The sequence below is a fragment of the Mauremys mutica genome, chromosome 2 (genome assembly GCF_020497125.1).
Source record: "Mauremys mutica isolate MM-2020 ecotype Southern chromosome 2, ASM2049712v1, whole genome shotgun sequence".
Classification (NCBI taxonomy): Eukaryota; Metazoa; Chordata; order Testudines; family Geoemydidae; genus Mauremys; species Mauremys mutica.
In genome coordinates, this window is record NC_059073.1 from 76,091,333 (window position 1) to 76,107,416 (window position 16,084).

The window sequence follows — 16,084 nt, forward strand, 5'->3', positions numbered from 1 at the left end:
GAAGAGTTTGTGTATAGTGTGTGTGCTTTTTTAAATGTTAAACATGCTGATGGTTTCCAGCACTGCATTTTTAGAGAAGCAGTTTCATTCTAATGGGGATTAGTGGATTTGAGTTTGGACTCTCTGGACATTGCAATTAATTATTAGGTCAAGTCCTCACTAGTTTAACTAATTTTCATCAAAATTAAAAATATTCTGATATATTTCAAGAACACACAAAAGAAAGGAGGCTTAATAATTTTAATAATTTTTATTAAATGTGCAGCACAACACACACACTACCATTGATCTTGTCTTCAGTGGAACTTGTTTTACTTTTGTGCAGCCCAGCCTACTTTTACCAAGTGACTGTGATACAATAAAAATATCTGTGTTCAGATTTTTAAAAGGGCCATTCCTCATACAGTATCTTCTATTCAGTGCAGCACTGTGAGTGATATACACATTTAAATGACCTGGAAGAAAATATGAAACCATCACTTGATAAAGTGTGTAGATGAAACAAAAAATGGGGAAGTGGTAAATAATGAAAAGGACAGGTCACCGATTCAGAGCAATCTAGATCACTTAGTTAACAGGGTGCAAAAAAAATAAAATAATGCATTTAATATGGCTAAATGTAAGTGTATATATCTGGGAACAAAGAATGTAGGCCATACTTACAGCATGGGGGACTCTGGTTCTGAAATAAGATTGGGTGGTAGATAATCATCTGAACTTGAGCCCTCTGTGTGATGCTGTGGCCAAAAGAACTAATGCAATCCTGTGAAACATAAGTGGGAATCTCAAGTAGGAGCAGAGAGGTTATTACCTCTGTATTTGGCACTGGTGTGACAGCTGCTGGAATACTGTGTCCAGTTGTGGTGCCCACAATTCAATAAGGATGTTGTAGCAATACACTCAAGGAGCTCAATCTATTTAGCTTAACAAAAAGAAGATTAAAAGGTGACTTGATTGCAGTGAGGAACAAATATTTGATAATGGGCTCTTCAGTCTAGCAGAGAAAGATATATAACATGTTCCAGTGGCTGGAAGTTGAAGCTAGAAGTTTAGACTGGAAATAGGGTGTAGATTTTTAACGGTGAGAGTAATTAATCACTGGAATAATTTACCAAGGATTGTGGTGGATTCTCCATCACTGACCATTTTTAAATCAAGGTTGCATGTTTTTGTAAAAGATCTGCTCAGGGAATTCTTTTGGGGAAGTTCTATGGCCTCTGTCATACAGGAGGTCCGACTAGATGACCACAGTGGTCCCTTCTGGCCTTAGAATCTCTTAATCTAGTAACCAAACAAGAAAGAAAACTAAACTCAAAGCCAAAAAAACTTTCAACTAAAACAGGGGTGGGCAAACTTTTTTTGGCCTGGCCACATCGGGGTTCCAAAACTATATGAAGGGCCGGGTAGGGAAGGCTGTGCCTCCCCAAACAGCTTGGCCCCCGCCCCCTCCCACTTCCTGCCCCCTGACTGCTCCCCTCAGAACACCCAACCCATCCAACCCCCCATACTCCTTGTCCCCTGACCGCCCCCTCCCGGGACCCCCGCCCCTAACCGCCCCCCCGACCCTACTCCCATCTACGACCACCCCGCTCCCTGTCCCATGACTTCCCCGACCCCTATCCACACCCCCGCCCCCTGACTGCCCCTCAGAATCCCCTGACCCTTATCCAGTCTCCCTACCCCCTAACCATGCTGCTCAGAGCACTAGGACTGGTAGCCGCACCACCCAGCTGGAGCCAGCCGCGCTGCCTGGCAGGAGCTTGCAGCCCCACTCCCCAGAGCATTGGCGGCACGGCGAGCTGAGGCTGTGGGGGAGGGAGGACAGCAGGGGAGGGGCCGGGGGCTAGTTTCCCTGGCCAGGAGCTCAAGGGCTGGGCAGAACGGTCCTATGGGCCGTAGTTTGCCCACCTCTGAACTAAAACATAAATGATAGGAAAAAATACTCTTAACAGTTGTCTGAGCCACCTTAGAACGTTACTCAGATCCTCCATAGTGGATCCTCATTTCACAGTCTCCATGGGAATCAGAATGCAATGCCCTTGACAGCTCATTTTATTTCTTACTACAGGGTCATAGGTGTTCATGATGCTTTATAGACAAATAAAATGATAGGTCATACTTCTAAGTTGCTTATAGCTATTTGTATAAGTAAGATGTTAGAGAGGACTTGTCTTAATAATTAATTACTATGTCCAGGGATTCCAAAAACAAATCCCCACTAGAATGAAACTGATTCTCTAAAAATGCAGTGCTGTGCCTCTGAGGCTCAGTGTGATCTTGCTATGTATGAAGTGAACTTTAATTCCTTTTCTGTAAATTAATTTCAACTTCAGACCTTTGGGACGGATTTTAACAGTCATTTTGGGAAAAGCGGCTCAAAGCTGTTAGATATGAAGGCTGATGACTTCAACAGAATTGCATTCTCTCTCCTTTCAAAAATGAAAGACCAGAAAGAACCTGGAAATCTGAAAGAATGCTCACCTTGGATGAGTGACTTCAAAGCTGAATTCATGAGGAACGAACTGGAGATCCCTGGTATGTTACCATTTCACTATGGATAGTGAACTCTTACAAAAATAGTAGTTACCCTTAAGTTCCAGTCTTCTTTAGCTAAGAACAAGAGTCTTCTCAGTTTGATTCCTTATGCGTCCTCTCTGTGGCCCTGTATCCTGCCATTGCAGGGGAATGCATTTGGTAATCAGAGGGATCTTTTCTGTCTCAGACTACCAGGATTCTCTTCTTCTTAAGACTAGATTTAGCTATATTTACTGCTGTGATGTTTTAAAATGTCTTTTTTCTTTAAAAAAACAAAAATTAAAAAAAATCATTGTAATTTTATGTTGTTGCTTCTAACCCCTTGATCCCAGCAGGTTTTAAATCTAATGGATTTGCATTCTAATTTGAAAAAGCTCTGCCCTCTGAAAGCAATGAGTTCCAAAATCTAATGGCATAGGTGAAAAAATAATACATGTCACTGAATGACCAAATGAAATACTGTATGTTTAAATATACACTTAGTTTTCTGCTAGTTTAATAAGATGCAATATTAGGCTGAATATGCATGCCATCGTTAACTACAGTTTAATTTTTAAATATTTTAATATTTAAATGAAGACTGTATGCCTCTTTGTTTTATTTTTCTTCAGGTCAGTATGATGGTAAAGGTAAACCATTGCCAGAATACCATGCAAAAATCTCTGGATTTGATGAACGGGTATGCTAACAACTTTAAAGACAATATCCCTTTTGGCTTCTAATGTAAAAACATGGCTCAGTGTAGCATTTTTGCGAGGGAGGGAAGCAGTGTGTGAGCAGATATCTAACAGTACACAAAGGATTAATCTTATTAATTAGATGGCCATTATAACATCATCATAAAATACACATTGATATTAGTTTGCAGTGTTTTCTACATGGATAATTGGGTGCTTTCTGCAGAGGCAATGGATTTAGCTACACTTTTCTAAATTTAGTAAAAAATAAAGCAGTCTAGTGGTACAAGAACAACATGATCACAGTACACAGGAATACAAGAGGCCCAAGAGTTTATGGGAGAGCCCTGATGCTACAGCAATGCATGCTCTCACCTGTGCCAAAAATGTTTTGCTTTTTTCCCTCCCTTCAAGATAAAAGTAATGGAGTCTATCAGGAAACCAAAACGTATAAACATCCGCGGCAGTGACGAGCGGGAACATCCCTTTCTTGTCAAAGGTGGTGAAGATCTCCGGCAGGACCAGCGCATTGAGCAGCTCTTTGATGTCATGAATATTATCCTTTCCCAAGATGCTGCCTGCAGCCAAAGGAACATGCAGATAAAAACTTACAAAGTCATACCCATGACAACCAGGTAGGGACTTTGTGGTCTTGTCATTCAGGGATAAAAATCCTCACATCAAAAGTCACATAGCTTCTTTATGCTGGGAGGTGGGATTTCTTTGTGCCAAATGCTGGTGCAAACATTTTTGGCACTTGGCTCTGGGAATTTTTATATGATATAGAAACATTTTTTAGACCAGTTACATAATATTTTTAATCTTTGTCATAAGTGCCATGTCTGGCAATTATTTTTCTGAATATATTTGGGTTTATAATTATAACTTGGCGGTTTTATATAAACTTCCTGAGTTTAGACTTCACAGCATGTCCCAAAGTTGGGTAAATCCTATTATCCTGTTTTAAAGATAAGGAAACTGAGGAACAAAATTTGAGACTTGCCCAAAACAATGATCTTTACCAGAGTCAGGAACAAAACCTACAGTCTTGTGACCTATCAACTGGACCATGCTGCTTTCTAGTTATATTGCTCCTCTTTTTCAGTTAAACTCTGAGGGTTGTGTTCCCACACATGATTTCTTTTGTTTCAGATTAGGGTTGATTGAGTGGTTGGAAAATACCTGTACCTTAAAGAATTTCCTTATGGAAAGCATGTCCGAAGAGGAAAAAGATGACTATCACAGGTGATGCTGGTTTTAACTGTCCACGTGAATAGAAATAACTATTACTGGGCTCTTTCTGACAATCTGTTTGTCTGATGAAAAACCTAGGCTTAATGGTGTTAAATAAATAAAGTATTTGTAAGACAGAAGTCTCTTTAGTACTTCCTGACCCAAATTAGTAATTGGCAGCTGTTTAATGAGTACCATTGTACCAGTCATCCATATCCTCCACCCAACTTGTGTAAACAGGGAGTTTGTAATCCTCTGACGTTATCGTCACTATTTTCTTATCAACAGATTATGGTTTTACAAGTGAAGGATTTTGATCTCTTGCATTGAACAAGCAGGAAGTGGACTTAGGTCAGCAAGGAGAGAGAGCTACTTAGAAAACTGTATGTTCAGCAATGAGTCAGTAACTGAGGATATTGCCTATAACTACATGAAATAAAAGTCTATCTGAGTTTAAAAGAAATGTTGCCTTTGCATGAAGAGTGGATTTTAGAAATTCTAGTTTTCTAACTCCTGGCTGTTGGTTTTCAAAGGATGAACGTTTGTAGAATCAGATGAATTCTAATTTTTCAATCTCTATTATCTTTGTGGGGCTTTAGGAATAACTTTAACTAACTTGCTTTGTTCCCATTACACAGTTTTGTTTAAATTTGTCTTAATATTGGCATGACTCATTTGCAAGCTCTCTCGTTTTTGAACCAGGGTTGTGGAATCAAGTCTCACACCAAGGCTCGCATCCAGTTTGACACATCAGTTGCACTACTGGTTGTGTCCTTCAGTTGAGACATTTAACTGTGCTCCTATCTTCTGTTTGTACAAAACCAAGTTAACAGTCCTTTAGCACTTTTCCAATAGAAATGAGAGCTGTGAAAAGAGTCTTTCTCCATTTTCCAAGTGGGTGGTGGAGTAATCACTGAGCATGTAAGAACTACTGAGTTTGCCTACAAAGTCTCTGCATTACCAGCACCTAGCTCATTGCTTTGCAATGGGCTTGTACCTTGAGTGAGAAAGGGGTCATGTAAAGCCCATTCTGGGTGGTGGGAAAGTTGCGGGGGAGGGATCACAATGCGCAAAAAAGAGAGAATCCTAATATGTAGGGTAAGTACATAGAAATGTATGTTTGTGTCTTTGTGAAAACAGTTTTATAATTTAAAACATAAGCCTATTTTATAGTTGTAAATACAGTTTATTGATTATGTCCACACTTGGCTGAGGGAACAGCAGCATTCCCAAAAGAAATACTGATGAGAATTCCCACTGACTAAACTTCAGTTTAAGGGAGGGGGAAAAAACCCAAAATAATGATAGGAGGATTTGGAATTTCTTTGCTCTGCTTTCTGCAAAGCAGACACACCATGTAGCCTGGATGCTAATCATCATCTTCTACCCTTAGTCCCATCTAAATATGGCAGCTCTTCGAGTCTGGCTTTTCCATTCCAGTCTGTCTTGAAACAGTTCCCTGGAAACTCCACAGCTAATCAATTCCTCTTGTATGACATCCATTCAACTAGTTTTGGGTCTTCCAACCCTTCTCTTACCCTCCATTTCTCATAACACCCAGTTTCTTATATATTCTTCTGCTCCTCTTTTCACACACCCAAACCATACAAGCTTGGATTTCCTCAGCTTTTCTATAATTGATGATACCTTCACACTTCCCCTACTTTGTTCATTCCAAACATGGTTCATCCTTGTAACGTCAAGCATCCATCTTAATGGTTTCATTTCCACTATATTCCAGATCTGCTCCTGTCTCTTCCTCAGTGCCCAGTGTTTGGAGCCATACAAAAGGACATACCTAATTACCATCTTACAGATCTTACGTTATTTTTCAATTTGATAGGCATTCTCCTATTACAGATCATTCTGCTCACTTCTCTCCACTTAGTCCATCCCTTTCCAGTGTTGTTTGTAAGTTCATCATTGAGTTTACCTTCATCCTGTACTATTCAGGGCCGGCTTGGGCTTTTTTGCCGCCCCAAGCGGCGAAGAGAGAAAAAAAAAAAAAAGCCGCAATCAGCGATGGGTCCTTTGCTCCGAGAGGGACTGAGGGACCTGCTGCCGAATTGCCACCGAAGACCCGGACGTACCGCCCCTTCCCATTGGCCACCCCAAGCACCTGCTTCATTTGCTGGTGCCCAGAGCCGGCCCTGGTATTATTGAATCTAAGTACTTGAGCTTCTGTACCTCTGGTAGTGGCTGGCCGGCCCCCAAGACTTAGTCTCATTGCCTTCTTGCAAATATACATCAAATGTACAGGCCATATTTCTGCTGATTTTTTTTCATGCCATTTCTTTTAACTACACACTTCTATCTCTCTAAATCTTTTTTGCTCTCTCCCACGAGCACTACATCATCTGCACAAAGCATGCACCAGGATGCCACTCTGAATGTTTTCTGTAAGTCCATCAAGCACCAACGTGAACAAAAAGAGGCTGAGCCTTGATGAATTCCAACACTTACTAGAATCTGTTCAGTTTCTCCACAGGGCCTTCTAACAGCTAACAGCACCCTTGAACATGTCCTGGACAAGTCTGATGTAGTCTTCAGGTATCAGTTTCATTCTCATACAGATCTGAGAGCTGACTTCTCTCAGAACATGGTCTTAAGCCTTCTCAAGATCGATGAATGCCATGTGCAGAGTTTTTCTCTTTTCTCTATATTTTTCGACAGGCAGTCTTAATGCAAAGGTAGCATCCATTGTTGACTTGCCTGGCATGACTCCACCCTGATAGTCACTGACCTTTACTTCTCTTCATAGTCTCTTATCCTAACTTTTCCCTAGATCTTCATTGTGTGCATCATGAGTTTAAATGTCTCTTTTTCTCTTAAATATTGGTACTAATGCGCTCTTTCTCCAGGCATCAGGCAACTTTTTAGTCTTCATGGTGAAATTAAACAGTTGTCTGCTTGCCCCAAGTGCTTCCATACTTCTGCTGGTATGCAGTTGGGGCTGAGAGGTTTCTTTTTCATGTTCCTCAATACTTCTGCAACTTCTTCTAGGACTGATGCCACCAGGCCCTGAGTTGGTTTTATATATGGCTTGGTTCCCTTGGATTCTTTTCATTCATGAGCCTTGCAAAGTAATTTCTTCACTCGTCCTTAATCTGGTTCTCATTGATTAACATATTTCCACTTCCATCTTTTAATGGCTTTTAAATAAAGGAGGGTGAGAAAGAAATATATAGACTAGCAAAGACTCAAGATAAGAGAACTAAAGACATTGTTGTTCTCGATGAAATCTTCTAGTAAAGTATTAGTATCCAGACTGATCTCAACAAAGACCTCCAAACCATTAATTAACCTCAGAATATCCTCTATATGCTAAGAAAGTAAGGTGGGGAGTGGGGGTGGTGGGGGCTTATGGGTACATATCACTTCACCATTTACTAAAAAGCATTCATACCTTTGGTGGAACACACAACTGTTTAACAGCACCCAGCAACATTACACCTGACATACGGGAAGAAAAAAAAAGAAACTGCAGGAGCAATTTAAGCAGGCAAAATGGAATTATGTGCATAGGCAATTGGCCAGGCCAGCTAAGGTAGCACTCTTCTCCCTTATGAAAAAATATCATGGGACCTGCATTAAGCTACAAGAGGTCAGAACCTCAGCTTTACATATTCTTTTTACAAAGACAGAACCTTCAACAGCACACAGTGCTTAGGGGCCAGTGTGGGTAATAGGTTCAGTAACAGTGATAATTGTGCCTCATAACAACTTCCATCTGAGGCTCTCCAGGCTCTTACAAACATTAAATTAGACATCTAAACACCCTTATGATATAGGAAAGTATTAGTCTTACCCCATTTTTTATGGATGGGGGAACCTGATGCACAGAAGTGACCTAACTTGCCCAATGTCAGACAGGAAGCCCTATGGTAGGCCTTTGACCACAGTCTTTTCTTCCTCCCAGTACTGAGAAAGTGCCACCTACTGAACCACAACACAATTTCCTACAGCAATTAAGCATTCATTTAAAGGTCTCTTATTCAGATATTGACTTGTCCTGACCCTCCTTATATTGTTACTAACTATGAGAAGCACAGAGCAGCACAGCTGCAGATTGTAGACAGTTGTTTCAAGGATAGGAGGGTATGGAAAATTTGAATCTTTCCACTATATGCTTTCTCTTTACTGTAGTGCAGATTCAGACACTGTGTGTTCCCTGTTTAGAACAACCTGGCAAAATTCTACTTGCTGCGGGTGAATAAAATATCATTCAGGTTTTTCTCTATCATCAATTAGCATGGTAAAAAGTGGTCAAATAGATTTTTGCCCCGTTACAAAATTTTCAAGACCCTTCTTTTCAAGGCAGCTTTTGGATCAATTCATGATCTCTCACACTTCCTTCTCAAGGCCCTTGCTGTTCCTATTGAAAAAAACAGTTCAACAGAATGCAGCGAGTCAGAGAGCCCTGTGGCTGGTGAAGGCCTGTGTCTAATATTTGCTTTGTATGAACTTGATTGCAAAATATTTGTACTTCACTCTGGTTTACTGTATTTTGTTACTTTCTTTTGCATTTTGCGCACATAAAAATGTAGATAAATCATCCGTCCTTTTGTTTGTCCACAGCCGAAAAGGCCCCCGTATCATGTACAGTGACTGGCTGTCCAAGATGGCTGGGAAAGAGAATGGCATTGCACGCTATAAGACTATGTACAGGTAGGTCTCACAGTTACGTAATTTTCAGAAAAACAGTTGGTAAGAAACGTCAACAAAACATTTGTGGTGGAATTTGCTAAATGTTCCCGGGACAATGTTGATGTTGATGAAATTCAGCCCGAAACCAGGTAGGATTCCAACAAAATCCTGCCTTGTTTCCTGCCAGCTTTTCCATCCGCCTCCTTGACAGCCCATCTAGTAGGCTGACAGGGAGTAGAGAGCCTGGAAGCCCAGGATCCCCAACACCAGCACACCCCGCCAGGTTGTCTGCCCCTGAGCCTGGGATTTCAGCGTAGCTGGGTGGAAAACGGTAACTCTGCTTCAAAGAGAACTTCAAAATGTTGGACTTTTGTTCCAAACTAAAGCTAAACCAATTTTTTGGGATTTAAGTTTGATTGTATTTCTGCATTAACATTGAAGCTTATCCCATCTATTTTCTTTTCTCCCTGATTTCCACTGTATTGAATTGATTAATTAGGAGATTTCACTCTGGGAATGGGTGCCTGGAAAATAGGTCTTTTCTATCTTCCTAGGAACAAACAACATTTTGTCGTCTTTTCTCCTCTGAATTTGAGGAAACACTCCTTGTGATTGGCACAGTTCCAGAGTTAAACAAAGTGTTAGTGCTTTGATATAAGGACCCAGATTCTCTTAAAAGTGTGTTATCTTCTCATTGTACAGTTTCAATAACTAGTGCATTCTGTTGTTGACTTGCAGTAGAGCTAATCGTACAGAAACAGTCCTGTCTTTCAGAAACAGGGAAAACAGTGTTCCAGGAGACCTTTTAAGGTGAGTACACTGACAGTTACTGTGTGTTTACAAAAGTTATATCAATGTTTGTTTCACAATATCTGACTTTTTTGTTTTTGTTAAGGAGAGCATTTGTTAAGATGAGTACAGCTCCTGAGGCCTTTCTATCTCTGCGATCCCATTTTGCCAGCTCTCATGCACTGATGTGCATCAGCCACTGGATTCTTGGTATTGGAGACAGACATCTATCCAACTTCATGATTAATATGGAGACAGGCGGCATGGTGGGAATAGACTTTGGACATGCATTTGGTTCAGCGACGCAGGTATGTTTCCTCTGATCCTTTTCTGTTGACTACTCTATTGGGAGTCTTGGGGGCTGATGGTGGCTGGTGGTCAGTCAATTACTTTATATTTTGTATTGAAGTTAAAGTATTTAAAAGAGTTTTGTTTGTGCTGAATTTGATGATTTCTCATACTTGACACCATAAGTTAAGAAAATGATTCTAGTTATCATTAGAACAGAATCTTTTTCCAGATAACTTGGCTGATGCTAACAGGTTGATAAATTCTACAGCTCTATGCAGAGAGCAAAGTATTTTTTTTAATACAGGTCTGTCGCATCTTACGCGCATTTAACGTGTGATTTCAGCTTTACGCGGTCAGCAAAAACAAAAACTTCAAAAAAGAGAAAAATAACAATTTTAATACTGTACCTGTAGTGCGGGTGATTCCGCCCACCATTCAACTCAATGTAATTTTGACTATACGCGGTTTTGGCTTTACGCGCTAACGGCAGAATGGAACCCCCGCGTAAGATGAGACTTGCCTGTATTGGTATCAGTATTTGATGCTTTCTGAAAATCAGAAGGCCTTGCTCATCCATGCTTTCAAACAGTAGTTATTGACAAATATTCATAGCAATAACTTTAACCCAAGAGCACTCTGGTTTCAGTGAGCTCCTCCTTATTTTCAGTTCAGTAGCCAGCAATGTTTTAAGGTTCACGCAGAAGACTTATCTTTGTATCTTAGTTTCAAGGTTTTTTAATTCATGGGTTTCGGTTTTTCCTTGTTCTTCTGTAGTTTCTGCAAGTGCCAGAGTTGATGCCTTTTCGTCTAACTCGCCAGTTCATTAATCTGATGTTGCCAATGAAAGAATCAGGTCTCATTTATAGTGTGATGGTACATTCCCTAAGAGCCTACCGCACAGAGCCAGACCTCCTGATCAGCACTATGGACGTGTTTGTAAAAGAACCTTCCTTAGACTGGCAGGTAGATTTTTGTTGTTGTTGTTCTTTCTGTTTTGCCTTTCTATTCATGAACAAAGCCTAAAGTTGATTAGTTTTGCCTTTGTTACTTGATCATTTTTCGTGATAGAACAATGAAGTCCTTCCTGCTAGTCAGCCTACGTTTCCCTTTTATCTTTATCAGCAGCTTTATTGAGCTGGGGAATAATCTTTCAGAGATACTGGCAGAAGCCAAGTTCTTGAAACATGTAAAATAAGACACTGATTTCTTATAGGGGTAAGAGAGGGACTGGACAGAGGGATAGCTTTTATCCATTTCTAATTTGTGTTATTTAGTTTCATTTCTGTATTGAATGAGTGATCTTGAGATTGTCAAATCTTTATGGTGATTCATGCTGTCACCCTATGTACTATAAATAGAGTATGTTCAGTTTGTCACCTGATAAGCAGCACAACTTGGTGTCATGTTTTACATGAAACTATGCATTTCATACAATGTGCTGTTTATGAAAATACTTCTGAAACCAGTTACTGAATTAAAAGTTTGAGTATAAATATTTTCAGACTACCTTTACCTGTACAGAACTTGCTAAACTGGTGTAATTATGTGCAATAAATTATTCCTTAGTTTTAGAGGCAGCAACATTTTGAGATTTCACTCAAGCAGATCAAAGTAGAGCTTAAGAAGATGTGCTTTCCTATGTTCAGGTTAGCATTGTTCATCCACTTTGCTGAATCTGCAGAAATACAAATGTTTGTCATATTTTCAGTTGCAAAGTAACTTAAGTCACAGGCAGAAGTAAATTTCTGCTAAATATCCTGCCCTCCACTTTCTTTGCAATTCAGATTATTTGCTGACTTGTTCCTGAGGATGTGGGTGGCTGTGAGAATGTAGGAGAGGTTTAGGCGTATGGTTGTTTGTCTAATTTATGATAAATGAAGAAAAATATTTTCTCTCATTAGAATTTTGAATTGAAGCAGTTGAAAAAAGGCGGCACATGGTCTAAGGAACTAAACACAGCTGAAATAAACTGGTATCCCTTGCAGAAAGTGAACTGTGCCAAAAGAAAGCTGGCAGGTGCCAATCCAGCAGTACTCACCTGGTAAGGCATTAAAGGACTTGGAAATCCAAGGGAGAGACTAAGAACCTTTGCAGTTGAAAGAGTCAGGGACTTGTTACCTTCAGACTTAATGGCAGAAAAGGAAGACAAGGGGGCAATTTAATCATTTTGCTTCTTGGCAGAGTGAATTGTTTTGATGTACAAAAGCTGTCTGAATCATCTTAGTAGCTAAACTACCCTGTATCTTCTGAGTGTCCTTGTTCCAGCTCAGTTTTCCTCTGTACTCCTGGGCATTTATTTTTCTTGGCAGCATGTGTGGTCACACCATGTAAGCCTAGTTATTTCCCACCCCTCACAAGCTGTTGCTCTTCATAAACCTTTGGGGGTAGAGGTGAAATTTGAATGGACTCCTTTTAAAAAAATAAATAAATAAATAGTCTAGCAGGAATCTTGAGGCAACTGTCAGGGAGGCATACAAGTAAATTAGCTAGTTTCCAAAAAAATTCATTAAATTGCTTAGGAATGTGACGGCCTGAGATTTAATCAGCTCAGTCAAGATTGGCTCAAGCTAGAAATCACAGTATTTTACTCTTTAAAATTCAATTAATCCCTTCCTTTTAAATTCATTTTGGGTTGGTGCAATGAATGAAAAGCTTGTTTAAAATTATAAAAATACGTTTAAAATGGCTGAATAGAAAGGTGGGGGGGGGATGGGGATGGGGATATACCTATCCATAGAACTGGAAGGGACCCCGAAAGATCATCTAGTCGAGCCCCCTGCCTTCGCTAGCAGGACCAAGTGCAATTGGTATCACCCAGGAGAGCTATGGCAGCAACAGGTTTGATTGCCTTTAGGGTGCTGTGTGACCGAATGAGTAACTGTTTTCTGCTCTGGCCTCCATTGGTGAGGCAGACTTTGCAGAAAGCAGCTGGCTGCCTTTTTTCAGATGAGCACTTGGCAGGTGAGGGAGGGGAGAAACAGTACAATACAAGTAGCAGTGTGATTGAGAGGCTTACCCAGAATTTCTCTATGTCTATATTGTATCTGGGAACGAGCCTCCCAGACTGGGCCCACAGACTTGTGGCTTGCTAAAGTAGCTGTGTAGATAGTGCTTTAAGGGTGCGGCTCAGATGCTGGGGCAGGGCGGCTTTCAGAACCCAAGCTGTAATGTCAAAGCACTGTCTACACAGCTACTTTTAGCACACTAGTGCGAGCCCCATTAACACAAGTCTGTGGACCCAGTCTGGGAAGCTCGCTCCCAAATGCAGTGTACACATACTCTTTGAAAATCTCAGACTTGAGCTCAAGCTGGAGATGTTCATAGTAAATGCTCACAGATGAGGGAAGAGCCTGAGATCACTCATTTTAAGGACCTGATCTTGACTTGCTAAGCACTCTAAACACCTATTAAGTCAAGAATGCTCACTACCTCATAGGATTTAAAAAATGGCCTTAAAGCTCTCATTTGAAAATAAAAAAAACAAGGTCTAGATTTTCAGAATTTTCTTTTTTTCAGTGATGAATTACGACTGGGCCATGAGAAATCACCTGCCTACAAGGAATATGTAGCTGTAGCTCAAGGAAGCAGAGATCACAACATCCGAGCCAAAGAACCAGAGGATGGACTTTTGGAAGAAATCCAAGTGAGATGCCTTATAGATCAAGCAACAGACCCCAATCTTCTTGGCAGAGTTTGGGAAGGATGGGAGCCCTGGATGTGAAAGAAGGGCTGTAAGGAAATAATCAAATGGAGTGTGTTCTCTAAGCCAAACCACTACAGTCACGTTACTGTGTGGTGGGGGAGGAGCAGGGATAGAAAAACAATTAATTTGTGTTTTCCACAGTGGTAAGTCTGAACTGATTAAGGGTTGTGATACCATGGTAGAACTTACTCAAAGATGACAATTTATGAACTAATGTCTCTGTACTAGGAACTTGAAAGGAATATGGTAACTGAAGGCTAAGGCCCATGATATTAAGCTATTGTATTTAACAGAAGAAACCACAAACAAAATAACTGCACAATCTTTGAATGGATGTTTAACATGCTGTATTGTTTAATCCACGCAAAGAGTGATTAGATAAAAGTCAACACATACAGCCTATTGAATGATGCACATTGAAATCTCTCATTTTTAAAAGTAGAAATCAGTTGCTATAATACCAATTATGGCCACAACATAGCCTGTTTTAACAATTATAGGAGATGTTTAGTAAGTTGTGACTATATTATAAAGATATTTTATGGTTTTGCATAAATTTAAACTGCAAAGTTTTCATGTTTTAAGAATCATACTTAACAGAAGTGTTGAGTCCATACCTGAACGCAGGCATTGCTGGTGTCTCTACCGTTTTCTGCTGTGGATGAGCTGGCAGCACAGGACAATGTAGTCTGTTGTTTTCCAGTACTTGCTTATGAGGTGATTTAAGGGGGGAAAGTCTGACTTTAGCCACACCAAGAGCACGAGCCTCTATCGTAAAGCAGTTTTTTAGAGGTAACCTGTGTGTGCCAAACAAAGTGCAGCAGAGATTATATGGGAATGAATTAGTGTCTTTCAGAATATTATGACTAGTTATTAACATGAATTCATTTAAGAAGACATTTCCCACTGACATTTTAATAATGCGTGATTATCATGGAGCAGTGAACAAGTATAACTTTAAAAAATGAAAAGCAAGCACCACTGACTTTTCTGCAGTGGTAGGCTCTTCATTGCAACTGTTATAGCCCTACTCAGGCCTGCTTCTACACTGACTTCCTTTCCCTGGCATCAGTTTCAACCTGAAAGCAGACAGACCATCAGTCTCTCTGCTGGATAAGAACCTATAAAACAAATAAGAGCAGGTAAATGTTTAAACCTGAAGCTAATGAGCATAAAGGGAATTGTTTAGAGTTGGAAACTGAGTGGCACAAAGAAGCAACAAATAATATTTCTGTGAGGTGTTTTTCCCCCTTCTAAAAAGGTTGAACATTTTAACATCCTTTCTAAACCATAAATGCTAAGAGTTTTGCTTTGTTCACTTTGATTCCGTTCTAGCACTGTAAATCAACATCTCCGAATTCTCAGTCAACAGCATTTTGAATGAGTACAACCGAGTCTGGGGCCATACTAGATCTTTATTGGGAAAACCATTGGCACAAAAACTCCTTGGTGCTGTACAGGAGGTCTGTCTATTAAAAAAATAAAAACATAAGCTGTAGAATAAGTAATGGGTCATTTCTAAATTAATAGTTTTAGGACACTTACTAAAGAAGCTAAACTGCTTTCCCCCCCTCTTAAATTGCAGGGCACTATTTATGCAAAGTTGTTTTTTTGTCCACTGCAACATGTGCAATGTAGTAATGTATTTTTATATACTCACCTTTGTATGATTCTTCTGAATGCATATTGCTCCTTTTTATCTTTGATATCAATAAAGGAGACAACACGACTTAAAGCTGTCTGTGTGGAAGGACTGTGTGCCTCTTCTGAAGTCATAAAGCACAGTAAAGAGTCACATGAAAACCTGAGTTCATGTTCAGAAGTCAAGTGGCTGACTCCAGCGAGGTGTTAAATTGCCCTTTTTGCACATTCCTCTTATACTTGCTGAGTACTTTGACCTGTAAAATAGATAGTTTAGGGTTACACTTTAACCAGGTTTTTCACATAGGAGTTTTGAAGCTTTCACAAGGAATTTGCATTTTTCTGACTAGGCACTGCAAAAAAAAAATTATTATTTTTGGACACTTTTAAGTTGCCCCAACACTCTCAGAAGGGGTTGGTGTACAGGATTCTGCAGTGGAACTTATGAAGTGAGAGCCAATGCCCATAGCCATTGTCCCAGCCAGCCTGACGCTTTTTCCAAGGGGAAGGGAGTTGTGATGAATGTGGACTACAAAGGATCAGGGGAGGGGGAAAATAGAACACCAAA

The 16,084-nt window shown here is 40.1% G+C and overlaps 1 protein-coding gene across 1 annotated transcript in view; it reads left to right on the plus strand.

Annotated features, from left to right (window-relative positions):
• The window catches only part of PRKDC (protein kinase, DNA-activated, catalytic subunit), a 172,306-nt gene extending 156,786 nt beyond the window's left edge, over window positions 1-15,520 (plus strand). The window contains exons 77-86 of the mRNA XM_045004443.1: window positions 2,334-2,535; window positions 3,147-3,214; window positions 3,627-3,847; window positions 4,365-4,457; window positions 9,024-9,113; window positions 9,831-9,902; window positions 9,988-10,189; window positions 10,947-11,135; window positions 12,074-12,213; window positions 13,689-15,520. Coding sequence (XP_044860378.1) covers window positions 2,334-2,535; window positions 3,147-3,214; window positions 3,627-3,847; window positions 4,365-4,457; window positions 9,024-9,113; window positions 9,831-9,902; window positions 9,988-10,189; window positions 10,947-11,135; window positions 12,074-12,213; window positions 13,689-13,893 — 1,482 coding nt within the window. The 3' untranslated portion in view covers window positions 13,894-15,520. The remainder of the gene's footprint in view (window positions 1-2,333; window positions 2,536-3,146; window positions 3,215-3,626; window positions 3,848-4,364; window positions 4,458-9,023; window positions 9,114-9,830; window positions 9,903-9,987; window positions 10,190-10,946; window positions 11,136-12,073; window positions 12,214-13,688) is intronic.
• The last annotated feature ends 564 nt before the right edge of the window (window positions 15,521-16,084 follow it).